The 24,666-nt window shown below is 46.5% G+C and overlaps 1 protein-coding gene across 2 annotated transcripts in view; it reads right to left on the bottom strand.

Annotated features, from left to right (window-relative positions):
* Nucleotides 1-1,823: 1,823 nt before the first annotated feature.
* The window catches only part of SCARA3 (scavenger receptor class A member 3), a 37,467-nt gene continuing 14,624 nt past the window's right edge, over nucleotides 1,824-24,666 (bottom strand). For both annotated transcript variants that reach the window (XM_060250636.1, XM_060250630.1), the window contains 3 exons: nucleotides 18,857-18,955; nucleotides 11,177-12,220; nucleotides 1,824-2,611 (listed from right to left, as the gene is read on the bottom strand). In XM_060250636.1, the coding sequence (XP_060106619.1) occupies nucleotides 2,172-2,611; nucleotides 11,177-12,220; nucleotides 18,857-18,955 (1,583 nt within the window). In that variant the 3' untranslated portion in view covers nucleotides 1,824-2,171. The remainder of the gene's footprint in view (nucleotides 2,612-11,176; nucleotides 12,221-18,856; nucleotides 18,956-24,666) is intronic.

The following is a 24,666-nucleotide window of genomic DNA, read 5'->3' as shown; positions in this document are numbered from 1 at the left end:
AGAAGAGCCAGATCAGGCAGCCTGATCACAAGGCTCAAGGCAATGTGCTCTGTGTAACTTCCACAGTAGCAGAGCTTTGGACGGATCTACAGGGCACAATCCACTGCCCCCAAGATGTAACCTTTTGACACTCAGCTCCTCTACAAATTCATACAGGAGCTTGTTTGGCCAGAAGCTCACCATTTACAAATGAGCTAATCAGAAGTAGGAGCAGCTCCTTTATGCACACACTGAAGAGGGAAACTTCACAATTCACTTCCTGAAAGGGCTTTGAAACTGAGACCTCCTGCATAGTCATTATTAGCATGCCCTAAGCACCTTGGGGAATAGAACCAGTTTTTTCTAAGGTCTTGGAATGCTTTCAAATTTAGAATGCTTTGTCACTGCTCAGATAGGTTATTATTGTTCCCATTTTACAGATCATGAACTGAGGCTAAAAGATAATATCAGGCCATTCCAGCTGTTTCCACTCTTTGTGCTGCAGGTCATTATTGTTTTTCTATATTCAGCTGCAAAGTGGAATCAAAATGGCAGTTTCTGCAATGCTTGTCCAAATGGGCAAGATCCTACTACAATGTTTACTTGGAAGTAAGAACTGAATACCAAGATTTTGTTTCTTCCAGCAGTTTTCCTTTTGTTCCTTTGTTTTAGACACCTTCCATTTCCCACACAGCTAGGCATTTTCCCTAAATCGTGTTAATTATCTGGGAGAAAAGGGGTGGGGATTAAATACTGCTGTTCTCCTTGCAGGCAAAGCCACTGCTCACTAATTTTATTATTCCCTTGTTGTTATAGTGCAACAATGAACTTACAATTAAAAACTCGAGTGGTTTTGAGTACAAAGTGGAAAGCAGTATTTATGCACTGATAATTAACACTGAAAGTTATGGCTGGACCAGCCAGGCACTAAGCAGGAAGTAACTGATTAATCTGGAAGCAGCTGCAAAAATAAAGAGTCAGTAGACTCAGGAAGTCTCAGTAGTGCTTTGTCCATGTGTGGCTGGATGCCTAGCAACTGCTTTTATATTTATTTCCACATAACGAATCTGGAAAAATATGGAAAGACAATACAGAAAATGCTGGAGTGTTAACAGGTTGCCAATGGTATTGCCTGGATTCTCTGTTAAAACTGAGCAAATGAATCATGTCAATTCCAAATGAAAGGCTAGCTTAGAAGCAGTCTTGGAGAGACAGAAAGTTTCACCCAATGCAAAATATTTTCTGGAGTATAAAATCTGGTTTCCACAACATTTCTAAACACAAAATCAAATGAGCAACCAGGGCACACCCATACCCTTGCTTCCTTTTACTGGCATTGATACTCTTCATTTCTGGTACACCCAAGGCCAATCTGTTCACTTTCCAGGGCAAAATCTGATTATGAAGACATGGAGCTGCCTTCTTCACACCCTTGATCCACTGTGCCTAGTATAGTCTTCTCTGATTGACAGCAGATATCAGACGATCCTTCTAATTGGAGATAATTTTGAATGGAGGTGGCCAAGGAACCAAGAACCTTCAGCATGTAAAGCAGATGTTCTGCTACTCAGACGCAAGGTGGCAAGCAGAAGGTGAGCCTCCTCATAATAAGGATGCCAGCTTTTATTGGCTCTTCTTTTGTGCCTTAGCAGCTTGGCATAAAGAAATGCTGTCTCCAGCTATGGAGACAAGCCATGGGAGAAGCGTTATGTGATAAAGTTCTGCACTTAAGGCACAGGAGCGGAGCCAGGGAAAAACCGAATGTGACCTTTTATGCGTATGTCCACCGATATACTGAATTCTGTGCACATTATGAAGTTTTACTTTGCCTCTACAAATCTTTGCAAGATTTCCCTGCTTGAGCCCAGCGGGAGCAAATTGGGCCTCGGAAGGCTAGACACAAGGACTGGAGCAGAGCTGGCTTTGGCTGTCTTGTGGGAAGGGGCAAAGGGATGAAGGTGCTTCAAACCAGGTGAGACAGCAGTGGCAGCTCTGGCCCTTGATGATTTTCCAGTGTGGGAAGCTCAATTTCCCAAATCTGCTGCTGGAAACAGGTTCTGGCTGTTCAATGCAGAATATATGAGGGCAGGCATCAGTAGGGCAGCTGTCCTCACCATCTTCCATGGGGGGAACGGAGGTGCCTGCAGCTGTTTCACTGCCCACACCTACCACCATCTGTTTGTGGGGTGAGCTCATGGTCCTGAAGGCCCAGGAGGTCCTGGTAACCCTGGCCTGCCTCGTAACCCAGGATCCCCTTTTGGCCCTGTTGGCCCAACTGGGCCTGGTGGCCCTGGTTTGCCTGGGACTCCTGGACTTCCCAGTGGCCCAGCTAGTCCTGCTGGCCCAGGGGCACCGTCTGGCCCAGGAGGCCCCACATCGCCCTTTGGGCCTGTCAGCCCTTTGGCACCAGACTGTCCAAAGCTTCCTTTGCTGCCTTTGAGTCCAGGGAGGCCTTTTGGGCCCACCGATCCTCTCTCGCCTTGTGGACCTTGAGGGCCTGCAGGACCCCGGGCTCCCTGTGGGCCAGGTGGCCCCATGCTCCCAGGGTCACCCTTTGGTCCTCTGCTTCCAGGAGGCCCCTTTCCGCCAAGCTCTCCTCTGAATCCTCTGGGGCCTGGGGGGCCAGGAACACCTAGGAAGGAAAAAGAACAATTATTAAAAAGAGCAGCCAGGGAAGAAAGTGAGCAATGTGTGTGAGGATCTGTAGTCTTGGGTTGCCAGTTCTGGCTTTGGAACTTCCTGTAGATTTAGGGGTGGGGCCTGGGGAGGGAGGAGTTTGGAGAGGGGAGGAAGTTTAGCAGACTCCGCCCTTCAAAGTTGCCATTTATTCCAGAGAAACTGATCTCTATAGGCTGGAGATCAATAGTAATTCCAGACTGCACTGTGAGGTTGGTAAACTCTATTCATGTTATGTGTATCTGCACATTTAGCTGGTCCATACAGCTGCATGCTGTTTCTCATACACCTATCTCCCTGGGAATGCTCATGACCCAGAATTGACCTGTGGGCTGCTGGGTTAAACCCAGGTCTTTTCTGAGCAGGTACGCACAGGAATGCAGTTCCAGCTGGCTTGGTGTCAGGGGGGTCAGTGCTGAATTAAACCCTGTGGAGGCCCCTAGGCAGTCAGAATCTCGCAGGGGGGGGGGGCTTACAAATTCTCTCAGAGTCAGAGTGCCTGTGGCCCCCACTGCAGCCTGCAGGCACCTGCTCTAAAGCCCCTTTGACAAAGCTGCGGGGGAGAGGCAGAGAGAGGCAAATTTGGTGACGATGCCAGCAGCAGCCGCACCAAGTAAGTTGGGCAAAGAGCGGCTCAGTTGCCGGCTGCATGTGCAAGCAGAGGGAAAACTGGGGGGCGGGAAAGCTGGCCCAGGGCTCCTAAAGGCATGGGGGCCCATAGGTCAGTGCCTACTTGGCCCTACTGTTAATCCGGCCCTGCAGGGGGTATGGCCTAATATGCAAATGAGTTCCTGCTGGGCTTTTTCTACCAAAAAAGCCTTGGTTAAACCTAACCTGCTTTATTTAGTACATAACCTCCCCCCTCCCCAAACCAGTTCTGGGTGACTAGGACCACTTCTAATCTTAGTAGGCATTGCCAATTCACTTTTAATCCATGAGAACTAGAAGCTTAGCTTGTGTGGTGGTGGAAATTGCCATCAAGTCATAGCCAACTTATGTTGATTCCATAGGGTACCCAAAGCAAGAGAGGTTCAGAGGTGGTTTGCCATTGCTGGCCTCTGCATCTCCCATCCAAGTACAGACCAGGGCTTCCTGCAACACTTATTCCAAGAATTTATGAGAGCAGTCTAGTCTGGGCTATCCAGGCCAGGGTGTTTAACTTGTACACTTGCAGATAAACAGACTTCCACCCCACCATAGGTTTCTGTCCTGCTCTCTGAAAACTGCCCTGAATTTTCCACTACATTAACTCAGCCATCCTGGAGAAGCTGAAAGAACCTAGCGTTGTTTTTGAAGAAGAACTAGTTGCACAGAAAGCAGGCTTCTGTGCAAATCTTTGAAAACAAATTCTATCTGGCCACTTGGATAGAAGAGTTCGGGAACTGGGTGTGCTCAGCCTCACAGACAGTGGGATAAACAACAGCCAGGCTGTTTCCAGCTTCAGCTGTCTGGCTCCACCCAAAGAAAGCCAAGCAAAACCTCCAGGTGTCTTCGACCTGCCAGCCAACCTTTTGAAAACTCTGGGCCCGTCAGACTTGTGGATGTAGTCATCTATTGACTCAAGCAGTTCTGCCAGACTGTGCCAAGCCAAATGAGATAGAGGCGGTACCCACTTATGGCCCTTGCCTATGCCAGCCTGCTGGCTTGCTGTATATTGTGCTTTTTTTCCACAGTAAAAAAAACTCCATCACAGGTTTGTCCTTCCTGTTTCCGAGATGATGATGATGATGATGATGATGATGATGATGATGATGATGATGATGATGATATTGGATTTATATCCTGCCCCCACTCCAAATCTCAGTCTCAGAGCGGCTCACAGTCTCGCTTATCTTCTTCCCCCACAACAGACATCCTGTGAGGTGGGTGGGGCTGAGAGACCTCTCACAGCAGCTGCCCTTTCAAGGACAACTCCTGCGATAGCTATGGCTAACCCAAAGCCATTCCAGCAGCTGCAAGTAGAGAAATGGGGAATCAAATCCGGCTCTCCCAGATAAGAGTCCACACAACCACTACACCAAACTGGCTCTTTTAGGTGGTTTTAATAGAAGACTAACCAGATTCATGAAGGAAAAGCTTATCCATAGCGGTTAGCCATGCTAGCTCTATGGAATGGCAGTGCTCAAAAGCAGAAGAATCCTTTATATCAGGACTCTTCTTATGTTCTTTTTTACAGGGTTGCCAACAGACCTGGAGAAAAATGTCCTGTTTCTTTAAGAAAGGTTTAATTTATGGGAAACTAGTAGCTGAAGCTTTTCTAGACATGGAGGTAAATAATCCTACCTGGCAAATATTAAGTCCCTATTAAAGGCATTCTCCCCCAGGTTTGTTGTCAGCCCTAGGTTTTGAAAATGGCAGCTCTGTGTGCAGTCCTGAAGTTGCCAACAACCCTAGAGGAAAAGGTCCTGTCCCTTCAAGAGAGGTTTAACAGGCTTTCATTTATCAGGTGAGGTTATTTACTTCTATGTCATGAAAAGCTTCAGCTACGTTTCTACACACTAAGCCTCAGTTAAGGCGACTGGAGGGATGGATGGTGGCATGATAAAGCCCAGTCACAGAAGACCTTAGAAAAAAAGCAGGGTTGGTATCTGTGTTTCCTCTAAGCTGAGTTAGTGTGAGCTAGCTCACAGTTTTTGAGTCTCGTTTTTGTTTTTGGCTCAGGAAAAATGGCCCCAGAGCAAGCTAATTTATGCAGTAGCTCACAACTTTGATGCTAGCAGCTCATGAGGTAGAATTTTTGCTCAGAAGACTCCACAGCTTAGGGGGAATATTGGTTGGTATGGAAGGCGAAGAAGAGGAGAAGGAGATTGGATTTATACCCCACCCTTCACTCAGGAAAGAGCCCCGTGGCACAGAGTGTTAAAGCTGCAGTACTGCAGTCCTAAGCTCTGCTCATGACCTGAGTTTGATCCCTGGCGGAAGCTGGGTTTTCAGGTAGCCGGCTGGAGCCTTCCATCCTTCTGAGGTCGGTAAAATGAGTACCCAGCTTGCTGGGGGGAAAGCATAGATGACTGGGGAAGGCAATGGCAAACCACCCCATAAAAAGTCGGCCGTGAAAACCTGAAAGTAATGTCACCCCAGAGTCGGAACTGACTGGTGCTTGCACAAGAGACCTTTCCTCCTTTCCCTTCACTCAGGGTGGTGTACAATCTCCTTCCCTTCCTCTCCCCAAAACAGATACCCTGCGAAGTAGGTGGGGCTGAGAGAGCTCTGAGAGAATTGCTCGAGAACAGCTCTAAGAGAACTTGTGACTGACCTAAGGTCACACCAGCAACTGCATGTGATGGAGTGGAGAAATCAAACCCTGTTCTCCAGATCAGAGCCCACTGCCCTTACCAACACAGCTTGACAGTTGCCTTGAAAGCCCTTTGCTGGGGTTGCCATGAATTAGTTGCAACTTATGGCACATATGTATGTAAAGGGAGAGGACATTCTTCTCCAGCTTTGTCGGCAACAATATGCAGTCCTCTTCCTTCATAATGTGTAGTAAACCTTCTGCCGTGGTAATTTCCTTGGTAACCAAGAACAGAGTCTTAAGGAGGGTTTCCACTAGTTCATGTTTAACAAGTATGTGCAAAAGCTGCCTTCCTTGTTAAGCAAAACTGACATTGGGGCTTTTTTTGAGCAGGAATGCACAGGCTGGCTTGGCATTGGGGGTGTGGCCTCATATACAAATGAGTTCCTGCTGGAAACAATGGTGACATCAGGGAGTGTGGCCTAATATGCAAATGAGTTCCTGCTGGGCGTTTTCTACAAAAAAAGCCCTGGCTGACACAACCAGCTTGCAGTGCAGGGATGAGGAGCGTTTGGCCATTCTAGGCCCACCTCCAGACCCCTGAACAGCAATTCTGGAATCCAGCGTGAACCCCAGAATCAGTTCTGGAAATTCAGCACCAGTCTGATCAAAACATTCGCTGCACAGCCGTGGCAGCAGCTGAACATCTTGTGGGGTCTGGATGGGAACCTCACAGCACACAATTCTCTGCCTGTCATAGATTTTCACTCCCCGCTACTGCTTGCTCAGTTCTGTTCCCCACGTGTGAAGCATCTTCATGAAATACAAGACCCGTTTCTGTCCCGGGAGGCAGATTTCGCAGCCAGAGAGTTGTCGCTTGGCTGTTTCCAATTGAGTGCGTACGTGTTTTACAATCGGTGTTGCAATGCCAGTTCGTCAAATGGAAACCAGCTGCTTATGTTACTTCTCTTGAGGCTGCATTCATGTGAGCAGAGACCTATTCGGTCCATTGGGCACCAGGCTTCACGCCAGTTCTGTACACACCCTTTTCATGTTCCAGGAGTGCATTGCCCACAAGGAAGATCGTGTTCGAGTGATGACATGAGATTACGCTACGAATCTTGGAAGTAAACCCACCACACATTTTTCCGAACTCTACACATTCCTCCTTAGTCATTTGGGGCCCAAAGAACCAACTTTTGTCATGCTTTTTTGCCTGATTGCCCAGAGGAGGTTTTTAAGAATCATAACAGATCATGCAAATGGTTATTTACACATCTGAATTGGCTTGTGCATTCCTGGGCCTCAGTAGAAAACCCTGAAATGTTGAGAAGAGAATCCAGCATCACTATAGAGGTGTCAAACTCATTTGTTACGAGGGCTGGGTCTGACATAAATGTCACTTTGTCAGGCTGGACCACACGTGCCATAAAATGTAATGACAGATACTGGAGATATTTTACCACTGGCTGTGACCCATACCCCTCCTCAGCACTTACAGTAACTAATTACCTTTTGCTTGATATGCACAAGAATTTTTGCAGAGCAGAGAGAGCTGGCAATCAAGGTGCAACAACCAGTGATTCTTGTGGCTCTTTAAAGACAAACACATTTCAGAAGCTTTTGATGAGCCTGAGCATGAAGTGCTGCATTCCACTGCCGCAAGTGTGGCAGCCAAAGATAGGTGGCCAAGTGGCATCAGCCTGGGCAACCCAAAAAGCCCTGCCTTAAAGAAACCGCAACAGTTAACAGGCTTTGGGGGGCGGAGGGGGTGAGGCAGCTGCACAATCCTACCCCTCCCTCTGTCGAAGTCCCAAATTCAGCAACAAGCTTGAACCACAAGGGGATCTGCAATGTTCCCCAGCACCACAAGCAGTCTTCAAGTGCTGCCACTTTCCAGAGATGCCAGCTCCACTTTAATTACCTTCTGTTGACTTTGATTTCCTACCAGCTCCACAGTGTTATCCAGCCACCCAGAATATTACTCCCCATGCTTGCAGACAGGCAATTAAAGCCGCCTGGGGATGGCAGGCAGGCGGATCTAAAAAGCATGTCTACATGTGCATATCTGCCTCATGCTGCTGAGGGAGGGGGTAGGAGAGGAGCCACTCACATTTGGGTCAGGGGTTGGCAGGCCTCCTCTGCCCCCACCTTCAGCATTCTGCATGTGTTGCACTCTACATAAGCACCAGGCTTTCCTCTCATGCATGCGTTGCTGCACAGTGTGCTTGGCCCAGCCACTTGCTCAGTTCACATCCTTACATAAGCAGGCATGTTTGGTGAGCCAGCCGGAAGCTTTCCACCGGTGCTTGCACTCATGGACACTTTCCCTGGGCTGCCTGCAAGTGGGAAGTCACTTGGCTGGGCTCAAGGAGGTGGGGCCAAAGAGATTCTGCCTGCTGCAGCCCAGGTGGCAGAGGCAGCAGCCCTCTGGCCAAAGGAGGAGGAGGAAGTGGCAGCAGGAAGCACATCCTAGCCCAGCACTTCAACCAAGGGCAACAAGCAAATCCCAAGAAGACTGGCTACACTGAGCTCAGGGCCAAACCAACCCTTCTTGCCCCCTATGGTTGCCAATTCCAGGTCGGTCAGTCCCTGGAGATCTGGGAGGAAATCCTGGGGATGACCAGGGCCGTAGCCAGGATTTCATGTTTGGTAGGGCCCACAGCAGGATTTTTGTTTTGGAGGGCCAGGGGGGCACTCGGTTTGGCAGCCCAGGGCTCCCAGTACTCTAAGCTGCCTTGAGTTCCACAAACTAATCCCCCTTCGCCTGGGCTCTGCTTGCCCCACCCCTTTCTGATGCATCCCTCTCTCAGAGAGACAGAGCTCTTGACTCTGCAAGGTATGTTAGGGAAGGGGAGAGAAAAACAGCAAAAAGACCAGCAGCAATGCTATTACTTGTTCAGAGTGGTGGTGAGCAAAGAGGAGTGGTGGTGAGCAAAGAGGATTGGGGCCCCTCCAATGGAGGGGCCATATAGGTGGAAGGGGAGGGTTGAAATGATGGGCCTGGCCCCTCCCAGGCCCCACTGTAGCTACAGGCCTGGGGATGACCTGTGTTCGGGGGAGGGAAGCACCTTCTGGTCCACATTTGGGTTGGTTTTCCCGCAGCTGCTTGCAGACTGGATAAGAGCCCTGGATGGGCCAGTTCTGCCCGCCACCCCCCTTCCCCGGGCTGTATGTTTGATATGTCTGCTATACCACCTAAACTAGCCTTTCTCTCTCCACTATGGACCTGAGATGGGGCAGAACCGCTGCATGTTCCAGATCAGGGCAGATGAACACAAAGTTCTAACCCTTTGCCATGGGTTACCCCAACTATCCCAAGAGAAGTCTGATCGTGTGCTAAAACTTTTAAATAGCTCATTTGCTATTACCCTCATGTGAAGCAAGGATAAGAGAATGTTACCTATTTTCTTTGTTTATATTTTCTCTTTGTGGTTTCTGTTCTCTGTCTCTGGTGGTTTTGTGGATTAGTTTGTATTTTGTATGCATGCTATACGGGCAACGCATGCTATTTATACATATGATACACATAATGCCCTTTTAACGATGTGCAGACAGTTCTGGAAAAAAATGCTTGTAATTTATGGGGAAAAGATGGTGAGGAAAGGCTGCTCCCATTCAAGGCTGCACATGTTCTGTTGCAGCAGCAGTAGTAAGCAGCATGGAAGCAGGTAGAGTGGGGATGTCAACCTCCAGGTGGAGGCTGGAGATCTTCTGGAATTAGAACTGATCTCCAGACTACATGGATAACTTATGTATTTTAGTTACTTGGTTGTTGAAAACATTTTTCCCACTTCTGCTGGGAAAAATGACTAGTTTGGAAAGTGGACTGGCACTGCAGGGCATTATATACTACCAAGGCGCACAACTGAAATGCAAAGGGAGTTCTGGCCATCATATTTAAAGAGACCACACTCCTTTTAAATGCCTTCCCTCCATTTGGAATAATGAAGGGTAGGAGCATCTTTCCTTAGGGGCTCATAGAATTGGACCCCTAGTCCAATCTTTTGAAACTTGGCGGGTATTTTGGGGAGAGGCACTGTATGCTATGCTGCAAATTAGGTGCCTCTACCTAAAAGAACAGCCCTCCCCCCCCCCCCGAGCCCCAGATATCAATGGATCAATTTTGCATTATACCCTATGGAAATTGGTCTCCATAGGGAATAATGGAATGCCCAGCAGACATTTCCCTCCCTCCCCCCGCTCCCACTTTCTGATAACCCTGAAGCAAAGGGAGGGCCTCCAAACTGGGGGATCCCTTGGCCGCACCTGGGGATCGATTGTCCTAGTTGCCCTCCATGTCACCAACATGCCTATGGGACTTCTGGGTGACATAGGCACATCATGCTTCCTTTGGATTTCTTGCCTGTTTGGGAGGGTGATTTCCCCTGGGTTTCTGATAGCCCTGAACCACGGGGAGAGGTTTCAGATAGGGGGATTTCCACCCCCAACTGGGGAGTGGCAACCCTGGGCTTCACTATTATAAGCAGATGCTGTGGTGCCTGCTAACACCTTTCCTGGTACCTGCTAAGTGTTTTTAGAAAGTGGGCAGGGCCAAGTGGGACTTTTCCTGACATCATTGGAGAATTGATTGGCTGTACACATTTAAAAAATGTTTTGGCAGCAGCTGCCGCCACCACACAAGGATCTTCACTACACAACTGAAGGTAATCGGTGCATAAGCAAGAAGATATTTTAAAACAATACATTCATTTCAGGGCTTTTTTTGTAGCAAGCGTTCCTTAGCATATTAGGCCACACACCCCTGATGTAGCCAATCCTTCAAGAGTTTATAGGGCTCTTAGTACAGGGCCTAATGCAAGCTCTGGGAGGACTGGCTACATTAGAGGTGTATGGCCTAATATGCAGAGAAATTCTTGCTACAAAAAAAGCCCTGGTTTATTTTAAAAAGCATGCTATTAAACAGAGCTTCTGCCTGAAATGCTGAAGAACTACTACTAGACTTAGTAGACTTAACTCCTTGACATTTTGTGGTTGGCTCTGCCTCCTCTGGCAGCCATTTTGTGGTTGTGCTTACCAGTGTGTGTCAAAATTTCAAAGGTGCCTGCAGGCTCACAAAAGCTTGGGGGAACTCTGCTCTAGCCACTGTACCACAATGGTTTGCTCAGCTTAACCAACATCAACATAGACATCTTCTTTCCATTAGACATAAGAGATGACTGTAATTTTTGGAAAATGTAGCTCCAAAATTCCTCTGGTTTTGGAGATTTTCAGTATGAAATCCCACTTCATCCCTACCTCATTTCCCACTATGCTGTTGCTCACCTCGTAAAATGGTGACATTCCGGAGGATCTCCCCATGTTGGGTGTCGATAGTCTTCATCTCTTCCATGATCATAGAGAGGTTGCGGATGTCAAAGTCCAGCCGGGCACTGAGCAGACTAAAGCGTTCCCGTAGGAGGTCTGTGGTACTCAACATGAGGCTGACTGATTTGTTTAGATAGTAGAGCTCCTCAGCATGCGTGTGGAAACCCAATGTGCAAGACAGCCGCACATCGTCCAGGTACTTGAGCATGCTGTGGACGTGGCTGTCAGTGGCATTAATGTTGGTGAAGATGGTGTTGATTTCAATTTCATGGGAGGTCATGCGGCCTTCCAAGGTTTCAAACCGCTCAGCTGTCCGGTTCTGGGTGTACCGGGTGTGGTACTGAAAGTCATGCATGTTTTCCTCATGGTCGTCCAGGAAAGAGGAGATGTTGTCCAGCTGTAACTGCAAATTCATCACCTGGAGGACCAGGTCATGCATCCCTTCTGAATTCTGGCTGATCCTTTGGGAAGCAATACCCAGGCTGGTCTGGATGCTCTTAACCAGCTCCCCTGTTTTGGCAGTGGTTGCTCGCAAACCACCAAAGATCCGGGTGTAGTTCTGCCACTCGGTCATAATCTTCTGCAGCGTCAGTGTCTCCTCATCCGTCTTCCTCTGGATGATGTGTATCCAGTCGGAGGTCTGCCCCACTGTGAAGTTCATCTGCTGCACAGCAGCCTCAATGTCAAACCGCTCCTGTGACAACTCCTTCAATGAACTGCCCAGCTCAGAGGTGGCTGCCTGCCAGCCTCGCACCTGGGCCAGGAACAGACTCACACTCTGGTTGACCTGCTGAATGGCCAAAGAGCAACCATCCACCTCCCCAGTGATCTCTTTGTTGGTGGATGAAAGCTTTTGGTGGGCTTGAGCTGTGCGGTCAAGGAGCACATCCTGGGCTAAGAGTTTCTTCTGGATCTCCTCCAGCTCCTCCTGCAGCTTGCTGATCTCCTGGCCCAGCTGGCCTGTGTCATGACAGAAGGAACAGTTGCCTGGGGAATTCTGATCTGGACACAGAAGAGTGGAGAGAAAAAGGTGGAAAGGGTGGTTTAAAGAACTGCTGAGATATAGTGAAAGATGCACAATGATGGCCTGGAGCAGCGGACAGTTTCCTGTGTTCCTGCTGGGGCAGCCAGATGACATATATCAACAGGGAGCTGGATTCAGTCCCCCATTTATAATTCTCAGCATCACAGAGAGGACTGTATGTTGGAATTTCATGAATGCATATACAACACAGTGTTCTGGGGATCTCAATTGTGTTTTTGTTTAGTGACAAGATTCTGATTGCAAAATTAGGCTTGAAAGCATACACGACTATCTATCTCATTGCATCGCACCCATCTCCATAACCATAAACCATGCATTTTAACCCTTATAACAAAAATGTGAGGTGGGTTAAGGTGAAAGATAGTGGGCTTTTCTTCATTCTAATTTTCCTTGTTTGTAAGTTACTGTTTCTTTTGGGGGGGGGAGTTTCCTGTTCTGCATAGTTTTGTTTTTAACCCTCTAGTAGTCAATTCGATTTCACAGGTTTATGTCTGGCATAAAAACTTGAAGTCTAAATTTATAGGGAGATATGCCGGACATAAACCTATGTAATAGTGAATTGACCACTAGAGGGAGCAAAGCGCACGTGGAACAGGAATTTACAAGTTTGGGAAACAAGAACATGGAAAAGTCCAAATGGCAGGTTATCAAATTGATCACTTGTGGGAGCAAAATACATGCAGATTGGTGGGGGGGTGGGACCTAAGAAACAGAACTTATAAACAAAAAAAATGAGAATGTGGAAAAGCCCAGTGAAGGGCTCAAGAGCATCCAAATGAACTGCATGATCTGAACCCAGGTCCGACACTCTAACTACTATACCAGTTATCTCTGGCTGCCTTATACTGAGTTTGATCACTGGCCTGTCCTTTGCAATACTATCTGCTTTGATTGGCAGCATTTCTCCAAGGTCACAGACAAAAGAAAGCTTACCCCTGCCCTAAAACCCCTTAGCTGTTAAGGATTGAATCTCGGACCATAACTATGCCTCGGCGGGGAGGGCGGGGTATAAATAAAAAAAATATTTATTTATTTATAACTATAATAAACAGGCTTCTTACAACTCTGCAATTGCTCCTTGCTGGATTGTGTCCCACACAGCCAAAAACATCTCTTTAAAATAGCATCCATCCTTTTTTGCTTCAACGAGTCACACATGTGCTGATCATTTGCAGGCGCTCGTAAATTTCATCCAACATTTGCTGACTGATGAAAAACTAACCACAGTTTGCTGATTGTCATAAATGATTTCACTCACACGCAGAAAAGATGCTTTAATTTCTTGCCTAACAACGAAACAGATGTTTCGCACTTCACCCTCAAGTCTGTCTCAGAGAGATCTTCTGGTTTGCTTCCTTTGTTATCAATATTTTGTAGATTTTGGCTAAACATCAATCTTCATGCCAAGCAAAGATCAGCAGAATTGCCTCAAATGCTCAGCACAAAGACCTTGACCTGAAACTTCATTCATTCATTTATATCAGGGGTGACCAACGGTAGCTCTCGAGATGTTTTTTGCCTACAACTCCCATCAGCCCCAGCCATTGGCCATGCTGGCTGGGGCTGATGGGAGTTGTAGGCAAAAAAAACATCAGTAGAGCTACCGTTGGCCACCCCTGATTTATATGATTGTTATCCTACTGACTTGCCCCAAGGAGGACCCAGGGAAATTTAAATCAAGAATATAGGAGAATACAGAATATGATCTAAATTAAAATATTTATGTATATAATAAATTTATGGCTCATCCAATCCCTGAGCTCACAGGGCTCTGGGCGATGTATAATAGATAAAATACAATGTAAACTTTATTCAGTTACACTAAACACATCCAGTATAATCTTAAAAAACAATTCCCAGTTGGCGTCCATAATTCTAAATTTTAAACCAGTTCTGGACTGTGTTGCTGCCTTGTGGGTAAGGAAGAAGGCTGAAAGATTTAAAAAATGGAAGAAAAGAGGGGGATGCTAGCAATGATAGAGCCCGTAATAGACAGTGTCCTCAACCAACAGCCTGGCGGAACATCTCTGCCTTTCAGGTTCTGCAGAACTGCATTAAATCCCCCAGGGCCCTGATGTTATTTGGCAGATAGTTCCACCAAGTCCGAGGCAGGGCCAAAAAAGCACTGGCTCTGTTGGAAGACAGCCAGATGGGGCCAGGTTATCACCAGCAGATTTTTCTCAGCAGAGCATAAAGCTCTTTGAGGGACATACTAGAGGAAGCGGTCCCAAAGATCCATAGGTCCCTATTAATAGCAACAAAGAAGCAGTAAAATAGAATCAGCAGACTAAAAAGATCAAGATCATGGAAAGGCAGTGAGACAGAATAAACAGCAATACATATTATTTTGGAAAACATCCTAGCAGCATTCCAAGAAACCTCTAAGAGAACATCAGTGCCTTGAAACATGAGTTTCAAAGGCCTTGGAAAAGTCGAGTCTGGAAAGCCAGCAAAGAAAAAGGAAAGGCACTCCACGATTTGGGGGCTACTGCTGACCTTCTGTGAGGGATGGAAGGAGTGAAAAAAGATTTTTCTAACAGTTGATGCTGCCTTGCAAAAAGTCAGACTGCTGGCCCATCTGGCTCAGTACCACCTGTTCATGAACACATGAAAATGCCTTTGTACTAGCTCTCTCCAGATGGCATTGTGCAGGTTGAAATCAGTGCATGTAACGGGGCACTGGGCACATATGCATTCACCCTGCACGATCGCAGGCTCATGAGCATGGAGTCTATGTGCAGAGGTAGTGCAGGATCATAGGATGGGAGTCTACACGTGTAGACTCTGCTAACAAGCTGGGAATCCCAAGGGGGAAGTTCACTGGTGCCGCCTTCAATGCATATAATGTCAGCTCAGAGGTCTGCCTTGACTGGCTGCAGCTCTCTAGGATCTCAGGTAGGAGTTTTGTACATCACTTGCTATCTTGACCCTTTAACTGGAGATGCCAAGGACTGAACCTGAGACCTTCCGCAGGAGAAGTAGATTTTCTTCTAACACTCTGCCATGACCCCTCCCTCTGATCTGGTTTCAGGCAGAGAACAGTCTTTCCCAGATGCTGTTATTCGAGCTCTTTTGATGAGATACAGCAGACTGAACCTGGGACCTTCTACATCCCAGGTATGGAACCTACCACTGTGCTTCAGCCCTTGATGCTTGTGCTAATGAAGAGAAAATTGCCCCAGTTGTGTGCCGAACAGCACCCCCGTGTCTGGCCAGAGCATCTGCTTTGTGGAATGGTATGAACTGCTGGACTCCTGGTGAGTGCAAAGCAATCCTAAGACTTTTCTTGTTTGGAATACTTTGGCAGGAGGAGTTAGGGGGAAGGCTTTTCATGCCCAAGGGAAATGCCCTTAGCAGAACAGATCCATGGGATCCAACCAAATCTGAATTTATTTTTATTTACTTACTTCATTTACACCCTGCCTTTGTTCCCAGTGAGGTCACAAAGTGACTCACACTGTTTTCCTCTTCTCTATTTTATCCTCACAACACCCTTGCATGGTAAGTTGGGCTGGGAGCATGCAAATGGCCCTAGATCACCCACCTTGCTTTCATGGCAGTGGGAATTTGAACCTGGGTAGTCCAACACTCTATTCCCATGCTGGCCTTTGGGGTTTCATTCCTTTCTTTACTTGCACACAATCAATACTATAAAGAAACAGTAGGCTTTTTCAGTCTATTGCCCGTTTTGTAGAACATTCCCTCCAAGAAGGCTCATCTTTGTGCGTCTTCTAGTAGTAGTAGCTAATAAAAACCTTTTCCTTCTTTCTAAGGCATTGTAATTTTTTTAAAAATCACTACTTGCGGTTATTTTCAGCTGCTACAGTAGTTGGTTGGCACACTCATCTTGTTTTATAGTGAATTGTTACTTTAATTGCTCTATTGAGTGGGTTTTTAAAAAGCTATAAGATGCCTTGTGAAAACTGGATCACTGTGGTGAGGAAAGGAAGAGGGGAGCTTTGGGTCTCCTTGGGAAGGGGTTTGCTCTCCATCTTGTGAGCTGGATCTTATGGATTCATTCTGCTTATGGTGAGGTTTTCCTCTGGCACAAGGAGTCTTCCCCTGACTTAAGAGTCTCCTCTTGTGCTATAACCTTTTTTACAGGACAGAATCACTGCCACTGGAATGAATCGAGAGGGTATGCTGGATCCTCGATCATCTCTGCTGAAATGATCAGGTAGCAAGTGATACGAAAGATGCCTTTCTGAGAACTTGGAGACGCACTAGACAACACTGCCTCTGATAGACCAATAGTCTGATGTGCTCCTCACAGATAATAAAAACTATCTTGCAGTGCTTTAAAGTCTAACATTTATTGCGAACAACAGCCCACTTCCATCAGATGCATGAAGGATAATTCTCAGTCAGCCGGCACCCCAACCCAAAAAGGGAACTTTCCTTTATCATCGTTGGCGCTATTCCGCATACACTCTGCTAGAATAGTTTATTCTTTTGCCCAGATTTTTTGTTTACATGTAATGAAAATGTACCTCACCTAGTATCTTGTCCTCCACTCCACTTCCACCCTTCTGTTTGTGCCTTCCTCTGTGTTTCAATTGCAGCTTCCTAGCCCCTTCCTTTTTTTTGTTTTTTTAACTGTCAGTTCACTGCTGACTTATGGCAGCCATGTAGAGTTTTCAAGACAAGAGACGTTTCAGAGGTGGTTTGCCACTGTCTGCCTCTGCATCACAGCCCTGGTATTCCTTGGAGGTCTCCCACAGCTGTTCCTGCTTAGCTTCCAAGATCTGATGAGATCAGACTAGCCTGGGCTATCCAGGTCATGTCCACTGTGAAAAAGCAGATCCTGTTTCTTCCCCTTGCTCACAAGTAGACTTTTACTCAAAAGCAGGTTATGAGAACTTTCTTCTACACACGGGAACCAGCTGACCACCTGCCATCTCCTCAGTCGTATTTCACTTTGACTCCTTTCCCCTCTCCACCTTTATCTCTGGGGCCTTTTGCAAAGCAAAGATACCCCCCTGAGTCCCCCTGCTGATGAAAATGTTGATAAATATATATATTTTTATCAGGGCTTTTTGAGTAGAAAAAGGGTGCATTCACACGCTCCTTTAGTTCTGTCTTACCCACAGTTCTCGTTTGGATTTTATGAGCACGTCCAAACAACCACATCTGTCCCTCAGATGCAACTCGTCACCATCCCGACTTGCCCTGGTTTGATGTCAGTGTTATTTGACCTTGGAGAAAGTCCGGTCCTTTTTCCCAGAAGGAGCACACATTCGGGTTATTCCTGTTTGGACAGCTCATGCATGATGCTGCCGCTTGGGATGTTTGGCGCCTGCCATTCGCCCCTCCCACTTTTTGTTTTAAAGCCCCAGCAGACATGTGCATAACCAGATCATCGGGAATCTGAGGTGATTCTGCTTCTCTGATCAACACAGGATCCACGGAAGAACAGAAAAAAAAAAACTTTTTTCAATGTGGAGGATTTCCAGATATCATCGTCACTGCCTAGTTCCTGGAAAGTAGTTCCTGGCAGTACCCTAGTTTAAATTGGCAACGTTAATTCCCGGAACTCCCCCCTCCCCGCCTCTGAAGCAATGTTTGATTTTCCACCTCCAAATGGTTGGGTGCATGCTCAATGAAAATCCTGCAGCAGGAATCAGCATCTGATTGCTCAGCAACTGAAAGAGAGCAAGATGACTTTGGATCTGCTTGATTGGTTGTGTGCATGCTCCAAGGAAAGAGCGTGATAGCATTCAGTGTCTGATCATTCAACAACAGAACAAGATCGGGACGAGTCTCATTCTTGGATGCTCGTCTTATTGGCCTCACATCTAATCAATATTCAGCAGTTTAAATTTGAGTGCTGCATGCCCGCTTTTAATGTGATGTGTGACCGCACCCAAAGTCCAGCAGGAACTCATTTGCATATTAGGCCACACCCCTGGTGCCACCCTTGTTTTGTACAGGGCCCAGTAGAAACTGTGTTCCTGTGTGCTCCTGCTAAAAAAACCCCCTGATTTTTATCCAAATTTCAAATGCTTTGTATGTGGAGCAGAGCTTAGGAAATAAGGAATTAAGCAGAAAGTAGAAAGGAAGGAGGAAAATTTAAAGAGACAGTAGCCCTGAGAATTCTCAATAGTGCTTTGACTGTCTGCAGTGGATAGCCCAGTGCTGTACTTTTGTCAAATCTGGAAAAAAATGTGAGGACAGAGGGGAAAATACCAAAATGCACTTCTTTGCCCATGATGTTGTTTGGATTCTCTGTTAAAACTGAGTAAATGAATCACGGCAATTCCAGAGTAAACAGCCGCTATTGTAAGAAATATACATTTGGATAATTAATTTGATAATACATATTTAAATTCTATAGCCATTAGATGCAAATTTATGCTCTATTTCAGGGGTTCCCAAGGACTGTACTAGATACAACTGCTGCCATTAATTAATCCACACTTAAAACCTTTTTGGGTGCCCAGGCTGAAAAAGGTTGGGAATCCCTGCTCTATCTAATAATTGCAGAACCTTTGGAATCTGTTTTTCTTTTCACCCTCTCTCTTTCTGTTTCATCCACCCATGTACATACAGTACAGGTGAATTCCCACCCACCCCTCCAGAGACATCACACTTACTCAGTTCTTGGAGGTTCCCCTGGACGGACTCAATTTTCTTCTCATAGTATGTTTGAGCTGAGGTAACATCATAAGCTATAGAGTCCACCTTCTTAAAAACTGCAAGGAAGATGTGAAAAGTGCAAGTAACATTACTATCTGTGCCTGGTGACCTTGAACTCAGAACTGTAAATCCACAATTCTGGCCTTATGTGGTTTGCAGAAACAGCTTCCCAAATAAGTCTCTTCAAAGGAACACACATTATTTTTCATCCTCCATGACAATTACAAACACAAAAACAAGCAAGTTATGCCCCAATGACTGCTCTAGAAAAAACTGGCTGCCATTAACTAATCCACAATGTAGGAATTCCAGCTCCAGGTAAGACCTGGAGAATCCCACAGAATTGCAACTCATCTCCAAACTAGAGATCTGTTTCCTTGGACAAAAATGGATGCTTTGGAGGGTGGACTTTCTGGCCTTGTAGTCCTTCTTCTCCCCAAGCTGCATCCTTGAATCTTTAGGAGTTTTCCAACCTGGATCTGGCCACCCTACACCCCATCCCCTGCTGGTGACCAGTGAGGGACCTGGTAACCCTACCTCAGACTAAACAGATGGAAATCTTGTAGGTCAAGTGCCATTGCTAATCTCCTTTAATTTGCAACTGTGTATTTGCTTATTTGTCCTCCCAGAAAGCCAATGTGGTGTGATGGTTAGAGTGTGATTAGGGTCTTGACCTTGGTTTGAAACCCTTGCTAAGTGATCTTCACTGAATGACTGTGAGAAGGGCTTTTCTTGTAGAAAAAGCCTAGCATGGATTCATTTGCATATTCGGCCACACCCCCTGATGTCACCATTGTTTCACAGAGGGCTTTTTGTGGAAAAAGCCCAGCAGGAATTCATTTGCATATTAGGCCACACCCCCTGGCACCAAGCCAGCTGGAACTGCCTTCCTGTGCATTCCTGCTCAAAAAAGAGTCCCGACTGTGGGCCAATACTTTTCTCTCAGCCTAACCTACCTCACATGGTTGTTGTGAGGATAAAAGAGAGGAAAGCCATAGATGCTGCCCTTGGAGGGAGGGTGGGAGAGAAATGCGATAATTGTGTTCATCACCCTGTTTAACTTGGTTTTTACCCCCAAACTTTGTCAGCCTTTCTTCAAGGGTGGAGTTCCTCTTCCAGTCAAAGTCTAAACAGTGCTAAGCAGAGCAGAACTTATTCTTACTCTTCTGTAAATACATCCCAAAAATAACATTTTCGTCTTTTGGCAACTGTCCGGTTTTGCTGAATCAGGTTTAGTTTGCATTCACCGTATCCCACCAGATCCTTCCAGCCAGCGGGTTAGCAGTTCCCTTACATTTTGTATTGTCCCACAGTGGTTTCCTTGCTTATGTACAACTTTTGCCTGTAAGGAAATGAGGTGAAGATGACTTGTGTGGATAAATGGAGCGGAAGACATGAGGGCTCATACATAATAGCAAATCAAGATTGTGGCAGATGTGCAGTTTATATCAACTTTGTAGTGGTGAAAATCACCACAGAGGAAGCCATCTACACTGGCCATTTTTCATAGAGACTGACTGATAAGATTTTAAAACTGGCTTCTGCATTTTGTTCCTAAGGGCCTTAAACATTCTCTTTTCTCTGGTGACATCCCCAGCTTGGGTGGAGAGGCCTGTTCCATAGATCCATGTTTCCCAGTTGCACTTGAGGCTGATTTGGATAATGACTATGGTATGCAGAAAGAGGGGGCTCAGACCTTCCTCTTTGCCATTTCCCAATTTGAAAAGGACATGGTGTACCATTTGCCCTGCTGTGGAAACATAATACATAGCTTCTTAGTACCTGTACAGCCCTCAAGGGGACAATTTGGAGCTTCCCAAATAAGACTCTTCAAAGGAACACACATTAAGCAAATTGGGCAATTCCTGGAGATTTAGGAGTAGAGTCTGGGGAGGGGAGGGTGAGGGGATGGGCATCAGGGTATAATGCCATAAAGTCCACCCTTCAGAGCAGCAATTTTCTCCAGAGGATTTGATTTCTGTCATCTGGAGACGTGCTATGATTTTTAGGAGATCTCTAGGCCCCTGCTATAGGTTAGCATCTCTACCTCTTGTCTCTTTCATGATAAAAAACTGATGCAGGAGAAAATTCTAGACTCTCCTCTCTACATACCAAGCTCCTGGTTGGAATTGGGTCTATGCATCCCTGGGAAGTATGGAAGTTCAGAAAATCCCTGCCCACCTGGCTTGAGGACATCCCTAGGGGAAATGTAAAGACAGGCCCTAATAGACATTGCAAATGGAAACAGTTTGTTAAGCCTTTGCCAGAGGGACATTTCTGTGGAATACTGATTACTGTCAATTAGTTTCTGAAATCCAAGAGGCAACTCCATTGATGAAAAGCCTTTGTGTGTGTAGAAACTTTTTTTTTAAAAAAAAGCTTAAATTCTGAGGACATTGAATAGGATGCTGGATGCCACATTGCATGTTTGTGACACAGGCACCCTGATGACAGAAAGATCAGGATCGGGCCATTTTGACAATGAACCATTTCTGAATGGAAATTTGCTCAGACTTCCTGGCTGGGGCGTTGGTGACTCTCACTGTCCATTCCTCTTCTTTTTCCTCTCAGTGTAAATTTATAAGGTGGCAGCTTAGCCAGGGATTTCTTTCTCGTATGCTCCAGTTTTCTTTAATAGAAGCTCCATTTGCAGCAGGAGAAGTTCCAAGCTGCCCAGGCTGCCAGCCACCATTTGACCAAACAAAGGCAAAGGAGGGGGGTTAGTGAGAGAGAACGGATGAAGATCTGGGAGGTGAATATTTTCTTGGGTGTGATTTCCACCCGACCCAGATCAGCAGCAGCTCTCTTGAAATGCATTTGACAGCCTTGTCCATTCATATCAGTTTCAAGTCAAGCCCAAGTATGACAGCTTAGTGAATTGCTATGGCCTTCATCGGAGACAGCCTGCATGGTGGAGTGGTTAGAGTGTCCTATTAGGATCTGGGAGACCTAGGATTGAATCCTTGCTCTGCCACGGAGGCTTCCTGGGTGGCACATCCTCAGTTTAACCTACCTCGTAGGGTGGATGCTGTGAGGATAAAATGGAAGGAAAATGATGTAAGCCATTTTGAGTCCCCATTGGGGAGAAAGATGAGTATAAATCAATAAATACACAAGCCTGCTTCTCCTGTTCCACCTTTGCAAAGTCAGATTCTATGCAAAAAGTACAGGGCCAGCCCTGCCACTAGGCAAACTAGGTGATTGCATAGGGTGCTGGCCTTCTGGGGGGGCTGAATTGGGTGCTCCCCATGTGACTCAGTGACATTATCAGTGCAGGAGGGTGCCATCAGTTAGCCTTTCTTAGGGTGCCAGACAGTCTAGGGCCAGCCCTGTGCTTGCACTTTTGATGATCAGAGGGAAAGCAAGCTGGCAGAGGAACAAAGTGCTGATGTTAAAGCAACATTCATTCTCATTGTGATGGCACACCCTTGTATTGGTCTCTCTCGCATTTTTATCCTGCCCTTTCTAATGGTGGCATGCATGATTCTTCCCTCCATTTTGGTCTCACAATAACCCTGTAAGGTAAGTTAGGCTAGGAAAAAAGCGACTGGCCCAAGGTCATTCAATGAACTTCATGGTGGAGGCCCTAACCCCATGATGCATTTCTCCCAGGTACATATGTGGGTCAGGTGATGGGTCATGTTCTTGGAGTCCATGCCTCTCAGGTGTTTGCATGCCCAGAACTCTTTGAGTAGGAATGCAGTTCCAGTTGGCTTGGCACCAGGGGGTGTGGCCTACAAAAGAGCCCTGTGTGAAACAATAGTGACATCAGGGGGTGTGACTTAATATGCAAATGAGTTTCTGCTGGTTTTTTTCTACAAAAAAAGCCCTGTATATTTCATTTGGATTGGAGTGTAGTACACAGGGACTGGAGGGGTTAAGCCTTCCCCACACACTATTTTTCCTAACTGAAATGGCCCTGGAGGGGTACTTGTTGCCTCACTGGGGGCTGCATGTGAACAGACTGATTACACATAAGTTTTCCTAATGGTGCAAATGGCAGCCTTTTCCTATGCCCCTTAACCCACTCTGGGCTGAGCTCATGTTTGCCTGAGGCAGAGGCTCCCAAAAATGCCTAGCAATCTTGGGGACACCCTTGGGAACACTGTTTTATATAGATTGTCCCTCCCTCCCTGGTCCTGAGTGGGGATTTGAACTTGGATTTCCCTGGTCCTAGTCTGGTACTTAAACAATTGCATCACACTGGCTCCCAGCAGCTTCTGGTCAGCCTGCTCTAAAAGGTAAGGAAGCATGCATGGGACCAGGATTACTTTGGCAGAAGCATTCTCATTCCTCGACTGGAGACCCCCTCCCTCCTCTCCCTCCCACATGTCTAGTTAAATAACCTTTTACAGATCAGCTTTCATTAATGTGGTTACTTATAGACAGTGTTCCCTCTAAACTGAGTTAGTGTGAGCTAACTCACAATTTTTAGCATCCAGCTCACATATTTTTGTCTCAGCTCAGGAAAAATGGCCCTAGAGCACTCTAATTTATGCAGTAGCTCACAACTTTAATGCCAGTAGTTCACAAAGTAGAATTTTTGCTCACAAGACTCCACAGCATTGAGGAAACATTGCAAATAGACAGGCTTTGAGTGAAAGCCTGCTGACCACCAAATGGCAACTATAATTTGGGGTGGAAATTGATAGATTCAGGGCTGCTAAGAGTGACCAAGAGACCCCAAATAAAAATTCCATGGGCCACCTCTGCTCATACCACCCAGACTCAATCTTCTGAAAACAAATCTTATAGAGCTGTTAGCATGAACCTTTCACTCTGTGTGCATTTGTTTTCCTTTTGCAATCCAGTTCCTTGCATTTATTTCTTATTTCTCCTCTACATCACTGTACTTGATTCCCCTCCATTTTATCCTCATAGCAACCCTTTGATGTAGGATAGGCTGACAGAAAAAGAGACTGATTGATTCAAGGCTGCCTTCTGCTTCACATCACTGAACATGGGTCTGTCCAGCCCTACATCAGGGCAACTCAAGATGATGGGAACACCAAGGTTGCTCTCTGTTTCAGAGCTCTGCACATGGGTCTGTCCTAGAGCTGTCAGCTCTGGGCTGGGAAATACATGGAGATTTTTTTTTTGGGGGGGGGGGTGGAGTCGGGGGAGGGCAGGGTTTGAGGAGGGGAGGGACCTCAGCATGGTGTAATGCCACAGATTCCAGCCTTCAGAACAGCCATTTTCTCTGGGGGAACTGTTCTTGGTCATCTGGAGATTCACTATAAGAGCAGGAGATTTCCAGGTGCTACCTGGATGCTGGCAGCCCTTGTCTGCTCAGTTCTGTACCAGCACAAGATGCTGAGAACAGGCAGTACTGACAGAGGCCTAGCCCCCCCCCCCTTCTCAAAAGGAATTCACAGACAGCGGCCTGTTGCCTCACTCCCAGGGCAATTGGGACCCCTAGATTTTTGTTCCCCTAGTCCCCTTCTGCTATAAAAGTTCTGCCGCAGCGTCTGTTCTGGGGCCTCACTGTGAGGTCAGGAAAGAGCCCCATGACCATAAAATCTTGACTGTTTTCCCCAATTCCCCCTCTTCTGGTCTTCAGGAATTGCCTTCACTAGAAACAAGATACTAAGTAGGGTCTACATGGATAAAAACCTTCTCGCCATATGTTTGTGAACACAGAACCATGCTGAGCGGTCTCTTTTATGCCACCCATACAATGGCTGAGTTACAAAATGCTCAGATTTTTTGTGCAGGGCGCCTGGACAGGTCCCAAACCTCAGGCCATTCTGCGCCAGGCCCACAACTA

Source organism: Heteronotia binoei, chromosome 1 (genome assembly GCF_032191835.1).
Source record: "Heteronotia binoei isolate CCM8104 ecotype False Entrance Well chromosome 1, APGP_CSIRO_Hbin_v1, whole genome shotgun sequence".
NCBI classification, from domain to species: domain Eukaryota; kingdom Metazoa; phylum Chordata; class Lepidosauria; order Squamata; family Gekkonidae; genus Heteronotia; species Heteronotia binoei.
The sequence above is the reverse complement of the archived record's forward strand: the minus strand, read 5'-3'. Positions and strand labels throughout refer to the sequence as shown.